The sequence below is a fragment of the Typha angustifolia genome, chromosome 7, assembly GCF_048772165.1.
Source record: "Typha angustifolia cultivar Huaian chromosome 7, ASM4877216v1, whole genome shotgun sequence".
NCBI lineage: Eukaryota > Viridiplantae > Streptophyta > Magnoliopsida > Poales > Typhaceae > Typha > Typha angustifolia.
This window is the reverse complement of record NC_133245.1, coordinates 2,407,797-2,421,247: the sequence shown is the minus strand read 5'-3', so window position 1 is coordinate 2,421,247 and position 13,451 is coordinate 2,407,797. Positions and strand designations below refer to the sequence as shown.

The following is a 13,451-nucleotide window of genomic DNA, read 5'->3' as shown; positions in this document are numbered from 1 at the left end:
GACAATGCCAGTTAGGAATCGTGTTAAACTTTGCCAAGTCTACAATATTAATCTTTAGTAAGCTCACTTAAGCTTGTCACATAATGGCAATATCTTACTACTGCTTCGAAGTATTCTCCATACTTTATCGTAGCAAGTATGAATTGGAACTTAGCAGTTGGGCCTGGTCTTTTAATATTTTATTCTATCAGAAGTGACTTTCCATTGACTTCCAAGGAAGTTTCAAATCTAACGTTTTCCCTGTACAAAGGCAAAACATGTGTTCACTTGAAAATAGCATTGGAACATAAGTTATGTATATATATATATATATATATATATATATATCATATAAATGGATAATTCCTCCAATTTATAATGAGATGTGGTTGCTAGCTAGAAGCTGCCAGGCTTTGCAAAATTTCCTGCAACCATGCTTAATCTTATTGCATTCTATATATTGTGTAGCAATTTACTTGTGAAGTGATTACAATAACTCTCACTCTCTCTCTGTATTATTATATGCTGGCCAAGTACCTACTGGCCTTGTAAATATTAGTGCATAGCTCTCCAAATAATATAGGATATAAAAAGGACAACTTGTGAGCAATTTTATTCTCATATTTAGCGAAGACATTACAGACTGACCTATAATTACTTGAGTATAAAAAATAAGTCTTAATATCTCACTAAGTGATAATATTTATAGTCAAACATTGAAACAATGTTATACTCTCGCACTCTTACCTTTATAGACTCTCCACTTTATTTCTCAGAAATAATTAAGTTGAATAAATTCGATGGCAAATGATTAAATAAAAACTATTAATTTCTCTCTCCTAATAAAACGATTGAGATTAAGTATCGATCACTTTTCTAAATTATAAGAATTAAATAAATATATTTTATTTATCTCTCTTATCTATCTATTTTTTTATAAAAAATAAAAATAATAATAAATTGGTAGAAGCCGACACTCTTATTATTAAAAAAACGGTTATAAGGATAAGTAATAAGAAAATATTTATATTTTAATTTTTTATCGATTAATCTAGTCACATATATAAAATATTCGAATAATTATAATTTCATTATTTACTGAGTAATGAGGAGAATTATAGGCACAATTCATTTGTCATTTGCTTTGAGAACAGTAACCTATCAAATTTAGGAAATGTTTCAAGCCGGTCGAACTTTTAGACCGGACGATAAGCCGGGTCGGAACGGGCCGTCGACGCGCAGCGAGACGACATATTTGTCGATACAATTGATTGCAGAATATCTCGCTCGACAAAATAAAATCGCGACTTATCGACACAATTTATCGCTGCGAGCGCATTCTTACGCACGCTTTATAATCCTCGCACCTCTTCTCTTTCCCTGCACTTGCTCCTCTCCCCCCTCGCCTCTCACTCTCTCTCTCGTTCCTCTCTGTTTCTCTCGCTACAATGGAAGCTTCGGGGTCGCTCATGGCAATCCATATATCTTCTTCTCCATTCTTCATGGCTCGGGCTCCGAGGACCAATACCAGGAGACAGGTAGAATTTCCATTTCCGACCTCAGCGTGGAGTTTTACGATCTGGGTCTTGATCGTTTCTTCTCTTTCACCGTTCTGCTATCGTAAAGTTCGGATTTTTTTATCCATTTTATCGGTCTCTTGTTTACTCGTTGGATCAGTTCCATGTGGGAGCGAGTGGGTCAGGTGGGGAGCCTAAGGTGATGATTAGGAAAGAGACGAGCGGGTGGAAGATTGATTTCTCTGGAGAAAAACCAGCAACTCCGCTTCTGGATACCGTTAATTACCCAATTCACACGAAGAACCTATCCTCTCAGGTAATCTGGATGCCCTGCTCTTGTTCTAAGATTTGTTTGTGGCTTTGTTAATCATGTAAAATGCATTGGATGTAGGATTTGGAGCAACTGGCTGCAGAGCTGAGAGCAGACGTAGTTTACTCAGTATCAAAGACTGGTGGGCATTTGAGCGCAAGCTTAGGAGTGGTGGAGCTGACTGTGGCTTTACATCATGTTTTTAATACCCCAGAGGATAAAATCATATGGGATGTTGGCCATCAGGTCAGGAAAATGGGAAGACACAAATAATTAATGACTAATAATATGAAAAATTGTTACCCTATTGAGGTTTGAGCCCTTTGGTTATGGGGATGTTCTTTTGGTTCAACTGCAGGCTTACCCACATAAGATTTTAACTGGGAGGAGGTCAAGGATGCATACCATCAGACAGACCTCAGGGCTGGCAGGCTTCCCCAAAAGGGATGAGAGCGTTTATGATGCCTTTGGTGCAGGGCATAGTTCGACTAGCATCTCTGCTGGCCTTGGTGAGCTCTCCTATCGATCTCAACGCTCATACTAAGAGAGCTTGCAAATTGAGAGTTCTTACTTCTAGTTTGTATGCTCCGTCAACAGGAATGGCAGTAGCTAGGGACTTGTTGGGGAAGAAGAACCATGTGATTTCTGTCATTGGTGACGGAGCCATGACGGCCGGCCAGGCCTACGAGGCCATGAACAACTCGGGTTACCTAGATTCCAATCTAATTGTTGTGTTGAATGACAACAAGCAAGTGTCTTTACCGACAGCTACCCTCGACGGACCTGCAAAACCTGTTGGGGCACTTAGCAAAGCTCTTACACAGCTTCAATCGAGCAATAAGTTCCGCAAGCTCCGGGAAGCAGCCAAGGTGAAAATCTTTTAGTCCATTTGCTGGATCTGCTTGTTGTTTCTTTTCTTAACCTTTTTCCTGATGGAGATTTCTTCTGACCATTTGGATTAAGAAGTATGAAACTATGAATATTTAGATTAGACAAGATTCCTATACGAGAGTCAACACCTATGAGTTAAATAGTAAAAAAGTCTGTAACTCTTGCAAAAAGAAGGAAAAAACTTTTTGATGATTAGATATCTCCCCATTTATATGCAACAACAAGCTGTAAAAATCAAATTTTTTTTTAAAGCTTGAAGTGATTTTTTCTTTAATCTAATTTAACTGAGAATATACAAATGTTAGAGCTGAAAATATATTGATTTAGACTTGCTAACTATAACTTTTGCTAGCCAAAGCCTGAAGAAGGATATTCCTATTGCTGTCAATGTCCATCCAAAGAAGTCTATAACTGTACGTGTATTTTGTCTCAACTTATGTCGATAGGTCCCCATACTGGTTAATCTAAAAAAAATTAGTTGAAATGTATGCATGTAGTGCAATCAGATTTTAGTAAAATGAATTTCCAATTTGCATGCTAAATAAATGTTAAAGAGTGTAAAACCATGGAAATATACTAAGCTCAGTTCTTTTACAGGGTATTACAAAGCATATGGGAGGACCAACACATGAAGTTGCTGCAAAAGTAGATGAATATGCAAGGGGAATGATAAGTGCCTCTGGCTCATCCTTGTTTGAGGAGCTTGGGCTGTATTACATTGGCCCTGTAGATGGCCACAATTTGGACGATCTGGTTACCATTTTCCAGAAGGTGAAATCTATGCCTGCTCCTGGACCGGTCCTAATCCATATCGTCACAGAGAAAGGAAAGGGATATCCCCCTGCAGAGGCAGCTCCTGATAAAATGCATGGTAAACATCCTTTGTGGCTTCTTTTATATTTCCTCCATCCACATGCTCATTCATATGCTCCTGCTTTAGGTGTTGTCAAGTTTGATCCTACAAGTGGGAAGCAATTCAAGTCCAAATCACCCACTCTTGCATACACCCAGTACTTCGCAGAATCTCTTATTAAAGAAGCAGAAGCTGACAGCAAGATAGTTGCAATTCATGCCGCCATGGGCGGAGGGACAGGCCTCAATTATTTCCAGAAGAAGTTTCCTGATCGATGCTTTGACGTGGGAATTGCTGAGCAACACGCGGTCACATTTGCAGCTGGTATGGCTGCTGAAGGCCTTAAGCCTTTCTGTGCCATCTATTCTTCTTTTCTGCAACGAGGATATGATCAGGTAAACAAGAAGAAGCAAAGACAAACGAGCTAATTAATATAGTTATTAGATATATATATATATATCTCGGGTGTTCTGGCATCTTGATTAAGATACCTAACAACTTGGGTCATATCTGAAGGTTGTGCACGATGTGGATCTACAAAAGCTACCGGTCCGCTTTGCACTGGATCGAGCAGGCCTTGTTGGTGCTGATGGACCGACGCATTGCGGCGCCTTTGATATCACTTACATGGCCTGTTTGCCCAACATGATCGTCATGGCGCCGTCTGATGAAGCTGAGCTTATGCACATGGTCGCGACGGCTGCAGCCATTGACGACAGGCCGAGTTGCTTCAGATTCCCCAGGGGAAACGGCGTCGGAGTTGACCTTCCTCATGACAATAAAGGAACTCCCCTTGAGGTACTCCTCGACAATCCCTAAATTAAGTTACACACATTCTACTGAGTTGTTAATTAGATGCTCATGACCTCCAATTCCTTGCCTTTTTCTCAAGATCGGGAAGGGTAGGATTATGATAGAAGGCTACAGAGTTGCCATTCTCGGTTACGGTTCAATTGTTCAGACGTGCCTGAAAGCTGCAGACTCACTCAAAGCCCACGACACTTTCGTCACCGTGGCGGATGCTCGGTTCTGCAAGCCGCTTGATGCAGAGCTCATAAAGAGGCTTGTCCATGAGCATGAGATCCTAATCACAGTTGAAGAAGGCTCAGTTGGGGGTTTCGGTTCTCATGTGGCTCATTTCTTAAGCTTGAACGGTCTCCTGGATGGAAACCTCAAGGTATATATATATATATATTGATCTCTGCATGCTACTATAAATAATTTATTCTCTTCTCTTCTCTTCTCTTATATGTGGTAAGAACTTTTACTTGCAGTTGAGATCTATGGTGCTACCGGATAGATACATCGACCATGGCTCGCCTCAGGATCAGATTGAAGAAGCTGGGCTTTCTTCAAGACACATAGCTGCCACAGTGCTGTCTTTGTTAGGAAGGCCGAAAGAAGCTCTGCGCTACAAGTGATGCTGCTCACCTTCTCATGTGGGGGATCCATCAAGATAATTCACTCCTAAAGTCCTTTGATAATTGGGTATGGTTGGATTGCGATGATTCTCTATCAACGAGTTGTCGACAGAAGCTTATTACGGAAGTGATTTGCTAGACTCTCTTTGTACGGACGTCTTGTATATCGTCTCTAATGTTTGTATGGTTATCATCAGTAATTACCAAATATAATTTCTTCCTCTTTTTTTTTTAAATTTTTTCACCTTGTTGTATCTTAATTTCTCAAAACTCGTAGAGATCATTTAACATAACATGATATCATCCAGAGCAAAATGTCGCGAGTTTAATCCGATCGTCTCGTCTCTATGAAATCCATTTCTGGGAGTAAGTTTCTACAAAAGATTTGAAACACGTTTAAATGCACTTCAATGTGTATTTCTGAGGCTTATCAGGATAAAAGACTAGCTAACGACACAGGCTCCCTTGAGGAGTCGAATAATCTCCACCTCATCTTGTGTTCTTGTTTTTGTTTTTGTTTTAATTTCTCTTATCATGTTTTATAAGCAGTTACCTAACGATTGGTCCAAAATTTTCTTATTATGGAAGTAATCGAAACGTAAATAATCTTATTTATGATTTATAGTCAAATACCATTATCTAGTTTAAATAGTACTGTGGATACTGGATCTCTTATCCTTATTTTTTTATTCCAATATAGAATTGGAATAAGTTGAGTCATAGTACTGCAATCAAACACACACAAAGGAAAAACATATCTTTCCTCGAATTGTAAATAAATAATAATATAAGTACAATAATTAATGTAATAAAATATCTTATTCTTCAATCAAATAAGGCCTATGTGATTCCACAACTTAGATCCAGCGTCTATTCCAGTGCAAGTCTGAGCTGGATTTGTGGAGTTTGTTTTCTAGGGTCAATTATTATTGTCTTTTTTCAAGCAGAATATTTAAGGATTTTATATTAGAATTGTTTTACACATGTTAAGATCTGAAGATTAATTTTATTTGCCACTTTCTCTAGAAATCAGTGAATTAAATTACACATTAGGCAGCTGCGTGAAGCACAGATATTATCTTAATTATTAATAAAACATTATATTTCACCTCTAAGGTCGCAGTCGGGTTTGAATTCACTTTACTCATCTATAGTTTAATTTGTGTCGCTTTATCCCTTTATAGTTATGTTCAAACTAAAATGATCGATACTTTTAATGTGCTTAAATTTTTTATTTAATTATCTACAACTTTATTAATAATACTAGGTTAATAAATTTATAAGATTATTTTATATTCATGGCTTAGAGAAGAGTCATTATTTTTCATGTTTAGCTGTAATACTATAATAGAGAGAGTCATAGAAATAATCTGGCCCTCATCAAACTTCATAGTTTCATTTAGTCCAAACTAACTTTATCATATCAATGGAAAATGTCAACATTTCTCAAAACCTCCTGATTTCGAAAGCTTTGTTTTATCCTCAGGACTTCAGGAATAAAAAACAGACAACCATCACACAATGCTAAGTGAAGTTTGGACAATTTCTCTCCATCCTTTTGGTTTCAACCACTGTTCTTTCTTCTTTGTGAAGCATGTTTCTAATTTCTAAGCAACGTTTTGCTTGCATGCATTAGCCCGGAAAAAAAAAAGGAGGAAATTTACGAAAATAAAAGAACAAAACAGAAGTATGTTTTACCAAAAAATATGTAAACATATAGAGTTTGTTTAATATTTTAAGCTTTGATAGAATAAGACTTTAGAATTTTAAAAAATATTAAAATAAATAAAAAAATAGAATATTTATGTTTTGTTAAGTATGTATGAGGCTTACCATTCAGAGACTTTTGGTGGAGTCAGATTCACTTCAACTTATAAACGCTCTCAAAATCAACAAGGGGGAGAAAAATATGAAGAATGTGTTCACTGACATCTGTCATCTCCTTGGTATCTTCAACAGTATGAAACTGACCCATGTACCTAGAGAAGCAAATGCTATCGCCAACTGGCTGGCAAACCATGCTAAATGGAAGGCTCAGGGATGCCTAAGTTAACCTCTATTTTGTGTTCTAATGCTGTCAACACCCTACACGTGCGGAGCATCAATATGTCGCTTTTTTTTTTTTTTTGGACGCCTCACCCACCTATTAATGTAATTTATATTAAAAAAAAGAAAAGTATGAGGTAAGACTGAACCCATAAAAGCCCCATTATGTAGGGAATTGTCTGCAAATTTCCCTCAGAAAAGAAATAATAGTCCGCAGGCATGTATGTCTTTCACAAACTTACAGTCAATCAAATCGTTTATAAACATTTTCTCTTCAACGCTTCATGATGCTAAACAATTCACGAGGATCAACTGTACTTATGATTTATGAACCACAAGCTTAACTGACGTGATTTGAGATCGTTGTTGACCAGTAAAAGATATCACGTAGCTGCGAATGCAAGATTAGAAATAAGTCAAAAGTCGTCTTCATGTGAAAAGTACGATGAACCTCTTCATCCAGTAATCAGAGTTGAAATCTAATGTGAGCAGTTACATAGATCTCCTTCGTGATATTAGTCGTTATTTAAAACCTAAAATAATTTATGAAATATATTAGTATTCAGATGAACTGTTTGGCAAATTATTTACCCCAAGAAAACATTACTTTCAAATTTTTAGAGTTAAAAACAGAGTTTTTCCAGGCTAGCTACTGAAGTAGAAGAAGAAAAATCTGGCAATGGTTTCTCCCTCACAAATGCTGAGCTACTCTTGAGCAGATGTATGTATGTTTGTTTGTTTGTTTGTTTAAGATACTATTCCTCATCGTGTTCAGTTTCTCAATGGATGGAGTTGATCCCATTCGTCCACATTGGCGTTGGCTTTTAAAGCAAAAAAAGAATCTTCAGCAGTGATTATTGCTACTGAGTACTGACTGAACTAAATGTCTCCTTTCTTCTGATTCAGACCTCTGCTACAGTCTGGAGGTCATTCATCTTCTACTGTTGTTTATATGTCAAGTTCCTGCAATTGTTTAGTCTATGATAAATCTTGAATACTAGCAACAAGCTCAAATTTTCATTCTAGTTCATCGACTTCAGGATCATATATATTCGTCTTATTCTCAATTTTTTTTCTTCTATTTATGTTATTTAAAAATAAGGATAAAATAGTTTTTAGAGCGGAAAAATCTAACGGTGGCTAATATATTTATATAGTTAAATGGAGCAATGGTTTCACAACTTAACCAGAATCTACTTTAACTTATATTAATGGACGTATTATGGAGAAGAAGAACTTAGGATGCCATACAAGAACCTTGGATACTTCCATGATCACAGACGAAGATGAAGAAAGATAACATATTTACATGAAGGCTTGTGGGCCTAAGGTAACAGGCCCAGAGGGACTCATCGCGTGACCATGGCATCATACTATCGCTCCGTCTTTATGGTGGACCCTTTTGTTTTCTGGGATGAAGCTTACAAGTTGTACCTGGGCACAAGCACTGGGACAGTGGAGGTAAAGGATATTATGTTTAGTTGCTTACTTGGATTCATCGAAATGGGACCTCCCTTGTCCCCAGTTAAAGCTGAATGAGTTTAAGAGAGAGAGAGAGAGAGAGAGAGAGGTGGTATTGGGAAGTGGGACTGCATTGCATGGTTTCAGCTCTCTATGCACAAACTTTAGCCTGAAGTGAATCTTGGCTATAAACAAATCATGGAGAAGTAAGCAGCAAGCTCTGACCCATATTTCCAAGTCCCAGAAGCTTGAAAGAGTGAGATGTGGTGGTAATTAAGTAGCCACTCTTGGTTCTCTGTGAAAGTTTTATTCGTGGCCATTCCTAAGCTTCTTTGACTGGCTTTTGCTTAGGGTAAAATTATAGTTTACTCCGTTTAGCTTGGCTATACATACCAACTACCCCTGTGTACTTGTAAACCTTAAGCATTTAGTGCAAATTCAATTATATAAAAACTTAATTATCTGCATAAAAATATAGTCTGATTTGATGATACTCGAGTAGTTTAATAATTTAGCAACCTACTTACAACAAAAAAGTATTAGCGCCAATGGTAATAGGAATAAGATTAAATACTTATAAGCATAAACTAAAATAAGTCCAAACCATAAAAATGTAAAATATAAAGTTACCAATATTTTTTTATTTTTTATTTTTTTGGCATCACTAGCTGTGAGAAATCTAACAAAGATTGTTTGGTCAAGGAAAGACAGTATTTGATGTCTGTACTAGAATTTGGTGTACAATTCTTCAGCAATTAAATGTGTAGTACTTTATACTATTCCTCATTCAATATTGGCTTATAATGCAAACTGTAACATCCATTTTCGTCTAAATTAACCAAGGATAAGAACTTGCTTTGGAACTCAGTGGAAGGTCTCATATATTATATATATACAAGAGAAAAGGTAATGCCTCACAACCAACTTGGGTAGGTACTAGGAAGGCATTCCCAAACTACAAAACTCCCAAGGTGGGGGATATAGAAGGGGGCCAAGATGTTCACAAGTGGTGCACCTACAAAAAGCTAAGCACATTAACTTCATATCTCTTAGATGTCCAAGTGGGGCTCATAGAAATCACTCATGCAGGGTGACAAGATCTCCTCCTCTAGCATTTTCAAGATAATGTTCATCGAAGGACGATCGTCGGGGTTCGCTTCAGTACACATAGCAGCGATATCAAGGATGGCTTCGATCGCTTCAACATCTACATTGCCGCACCTTTCATCCACAATTTCTTCTAAGCGATACTCCCCTTGCAGTGTGTTCAGCTGCAAAATTTGGAAAGTATTTTGGTGTAACAAAGAAAGAGAACAATGGGAAAGATGATAAATATATGCAGTTACTAACCCAGCCAACAATATTTAAGCCCCTTTTAACAAAAGATGGATCTGTAGGTCGCTTTCCAGTCACTAACTCTAATAGGAGCACTCCAAAACTATATACATCCGACTTCTCCGTCGCGTGCCCATTTTGCAGGTATTCTGTGGCATAGGAAGCATTAGAATGATTTGAATGAATTATTTTGGTCAAGATTGACGTTGGTTAACTTAACCAAGCAAATGAGTGAGTTTACTGATGCATCTTCTACCTTTTTCTGCATGTTAAGCAAACTAATCTTGTTGCAGGTCATAAAAAGGTAAGAGATGGCATGAGTAGTATACCTGGTGCCAGATAACCAAAAGTGCCAGCAACGACAGTAGTGACATGGGAATCTTCATCTACAAGAAGCTTAGCCAGACCAAAATCTGACACATGGGGCTCCAGGCTTCTGTCGAGTAGAATATTGCTGGATTTTATGTCCCTGTGAACAATTGCAGGAGAGCAATCATGGTGTAGGTATGCCAATCCCCTGGCGGAACCAAGGGCAATCTTCATTCGTGCATTCCAGTTTAAGGGCTGCTCGTTTTGACCATCTTCTGAAATTAGAAATGCAAAGTGGAATGCCAATATCAAGAATGAGGGCCAGGTAAAATAGCCGTGGTATTTGAAATGTTTGCAGAATGGCTAGTCGTCAGTTTATATAGAAATCAAGTATTAGCTTATGCAATCACAGATTAAAGAAGGAACTAATATCTATGGTGTGAGGGAAAAATACGAGAGAGTGCAATTTGTAAATATTAGATAGGGTTGTGAAAAGAATTTGACCAAACCTATATAATATAAGCTGAAATGGAACAGCAGTAAATTCTGCGAGTGGGTTATCTGAAAAATAGACAAGGACAGAGCTTACCATGCAGAAAATGATCTAAGCTGCCCAATGCCAAGTAGTCGTATATGAGAAGTTTGGCAGAGGGCAGTCTACAATAGCCCCGTAGATTGACAAGGTTAATGTGCTTGATGCTGCCGAGAATTTCTAGCTCCCTTTCAAAAGCTTGATCAGATCCATTGCGGTTCCTATCAATCCTCTTAACAGCAAAGACGCTATCGTCATCCATCATCATCTTGTACACCGTACCAAATCCACCTGACCCAACCACATCCTCTTCATCAAGTAGCTCCAGCGTTTTTATTATCTCATTGGATGTGTATGGAAGGTTTCCATGAAAAGTAACAAGCTTTGTACCTAACGAGAGACGGATAATAACGTTATATTATGGCAACCAAGATGAAGGAAGCGAAAGAAGGTGGTTGCATTGCATACCATAATCCTGACCATTCTGCTTATCTACTTGTACATATCTTCCCCCAAGGTTACCCTTTCTCGACAGTAAACATATCCAGAGGAAGCCAAGGACCACAACTAATGCGAGGGCCATTGTAGACATGGAACCAATAATAATCCCATTGAGAAAATGCGACGTTTTCTTAGTTGGGATCGGTGTGATTCCTATTTCTATAATTACACAAAAAAAAAAAAACGATGGAAACTGCATTTAGTGTCATATGCAACAATGTGCTTTACTGAGTTATTACATGATGTTTAGAAGAGAAAGAAAGACTGAGCTGTCTTCATTTTAGTTGGTTACTAAACCTCATATGAAAAACTTGCCTGGTGATGCAAAAGATTCAGAGTGTGGTAGCACTGCAGGATAACCCAGTGTACCACGGCATTGTTTCTGAATAGGCATGCCACATAGCTCCAAATTTCCCACAAACCTGCAGCATTTTGTATCTTTATAATTACTCTCCAAGAAAATCGAGTGCCTTATTGCAAATGAAAATTTAACTTGCTTTGAAAGAAAACTCACGTAGCAAACTTAAGGGAGATACTACTATTAATATCAGAACGAACTAGATACCAAAGAAAAAAAATGATATGTTTTGGAAAGATTTGGGAAATTAGAATGCCATCTTACGAGCTACTTCTGAAAGTTCCAAGAACTCCAACACTAGGGATTTCACCAGAGAAGAAGTTGGTCGATAGATTTCTGTAACGCAAAACATGATGAGATATTATTTACCAACAAATAGCAAAATTGGCAAAGCTACTCTGGATTAGCAATAGATTTGGAACTCACAGAAATCGCAAATGGGTGAGCTGGCCGATCGAGGGAGGTATCATTCCCCTCAGTAGATTACTCGACAAATCCCTACATTTCAAGTTACATTCAAGAAAATGCAACAAAAGAAGCAATTAATCTATAAAAAGAAGAACGATGTTTAGGGGAACATACAGGATGGTAAGATGGATTAGTTCTCCAATCTCGGCAGGGATACCGCCTTGAAGGTAATTAGCTCTCAGATAGCTTCAATTTTTTCGCAAAAGAGTTCATGCACATAAAAATGAGGAAGAATCCCAAATGGAAAGAAATAATTTTTTTATACAAAAAAAAAAGAAAGCTAGCGAGAAAAGGGAAATTTGGCATACAGTGCTCTCAGCTCCGCACAGTTCTTGATCTCAGGAGGAATGGGCCCATGCAAGCTATTCTGATGGAGAGCCCTGCACATGCCCACATACAAATCCAACACAAAGGTGAGACCTTTACCTTCGAAACCCTCTCCCCTCCTTACTCCAAAAGACTCAAAAGCCCAAATCAGATCAAGGGGAAACATGGCGATTCTTACAGTCTCTGTAGCCTCTGCAGCTTGCCAATGTTCGGAGAGATCACTCCTCCAAGCTGCATATAAGGAAGATTTCTGCAACAAATACGAAAAAGAAAAGGCTAAGAAAAAGAGTAGAAAAGAAGGGAAGCGAGAGAAAAATATACAAACACTAACATGGACCGGACTCTAAGGTCGGGAAAAGAGCAAGTGACTCCGATCCAACCGCAGGGAGTTGGGTCGCTTCGCCTCCAGCTCCTCAGCATCTGCTTCGTGTCATTGAAGGCTTCCTTTAGCTCAAGCAAGGTCTCACCTGCCATTGCGAAGAGATGAGTAGAGGAAAAAGAGTGTAAGGTTTTTGTGCAGTAGTACAAAAATACCATCTTGGTTTAAGGCCACAGCGGGGAAGAAGAGGGCCGCCATGGCAAGGGAAGCTGAGAGAGCTAAGGCCCACGAAGAAGCCATTTGCGTCTCTGAGGCTTGTTTGCTTGCAGTTGACGCTGGAGACGGAGATGATGAGGAGGTTGAAGAGAGAGAAAGGGTTTTTTGTGGATAGAGAGAGTGGGGTGAGGGGGGTATAATGTTGTTGGATTACGGGAAGCGTCCTTTAATTATGAGAGAGAGAGAGAGAGAGGGGGGGGGGGAGAGGGAGGAGAGAGAAGGGGATTGGAAGCAGACAACAATTTCATTGGAAGTCGTGCGGAATTTCTACAAAAGAAGTAGCCGTTGTGCCAAAGATTTCAAAAGCGCATCAATCATCCGGCCTTCGCACGTGACAAGGTTCGAAGAGAAAAGACGAACCCAAAGCGAGATCAGCAGGGATTGGATTCGGTGTGGGTGCCTGCCGCCGGTTTAGGCGCTCTTTTCACGTAGTTGATGTACGAAAATGCACGACAGTTTGATGCTAGATCAGACGCTTTTGATGCAAATTTTTGATGGAATCTAAGAATTTTGGTATAATTAGTTTTTTATTTAGCATATATCTAGCT

At 38.4% G+C, this 13,451-nt stretch overlaps 2 protein-coding genes across 3 annotated transcripts; one reads left to right on the top strand and one right to left on the bottom strand.

Annotated features, from left to right (window-relative positions):
• The first annotated feature begins 1,353 nt into the window (after positions 1-1,353).
• LOC140763997 (1-deoxy-D-xylulose-5-phosphate synthase 2, chloroplastic-like) lies at positions 1,354-5,207 on the top strand. The gene is made up of 10 exons (XM_073102401.1): positions 1,354-1,517; positions 1,657-1,812; positions 1,888-2,052; positions 2,165-2,315; positions 2,404-2,675; positions 3,295-3,568; positions 3,638-3,945; positions 4,067-4,348; positions 4,443-4,727; positions 4,825-5,207. Exons 1-10 carry the CDS (start codon positions 1,428-1,430, stop codon positions 4,969-4,971), a joined length of 2,130 nt encoding a protein of 709 aa, XP_072958502.1. The 5' UTR covers positions 1,354-1,427; the 3' UTR covers positions 4,972-5,207.
• A 4,075-nt stretch (positions 5,208-9,282) lies between these two features.
• LOC140763212 (LRR receptor-like serine/threonine-protein kinase FEI 1) lies at positions 9,283-13,047 on the bottom strand. Of its 2 annotated transcripts, none has more exons than XM_073101296.1 (13): positions 12,843-13,047; positions 12,640-12,775; positions 12,487-12,558; positions 12,290-12,361; positions 12,096-12,167; positions 11,940-12,011; positions 11,778-11,849; positions 11,471-11,577; positions 11,123-11,314; positions 10,712-11,044; positions 10,143-10,397; positions 9,829-9,962; positions 9,283-9,749 (listed from the first exon to the last, which is right to left on the bottom strand). In XM_073101296.1, the coding sequence occupies exons 1-13, from the start codon at positions 12,925-12,927 to the stop codon at positions 9,528-9,530; spliced, it is 1,824 nt and encodes a 607-aa protein (XP_072957397.1). In that variant the 5' UTR covers positions 12,928-13,047; the 3' UTR covers positions 9,283-9,527. The 2 variants fall into 2 exon arrangements, with proteins under 2 accessions (XP_072957397.1, XP_072957398.1); XM_073101297.1 differs by having other exon boundaries at positions 10,143-10,394.
• Positions 13,048-13,451: the final 404 nt, after the last annotated feature.

Coding starts and splice junctions, on each gene's coding strand:
- LOC140763212 (XM_073101296.1), bottom strand. CDS start 12,927: ATGGCTTCTTCGTGGGCCTTAGCTCTCTCAGCTTCCCTTGCCATGGCG. Junction 12,559..12,639: donor GACCTTAGAGTCCGGTCCAT/GTTAGTGTTTGT, acceptor TATTTGTTGCAG/AAATCTTCCTTATATGCAGC. Junction 11,315..11,470: donor TGAATCTTTTGCATCACCAG/GCAAGTTTTTCA, acceptor GTGTAATTATAG/AAATAGGAATCACACCGATC.
- LOC140763997 (XM_073102401.1), top strand. CDS start 1,428: ATGGAAGCTTCGGGGTCGCTCATGGCAATCCATATATCTTCTTCTCCA. Junction 1,813..1,887: donor CGAAGAACCTATCCTCTCAG/GTAATCTGGATG, acceptor CATTGGATGTAG/GATTTGGAGCAACTGGCTGC. Junction 3,946..4,066: donor TGCAACGAGGATATGATCAG/GTAAACAAGAAG, acceptor TCATATCTGAAG/GTTGTGCACGATGTGGATCT.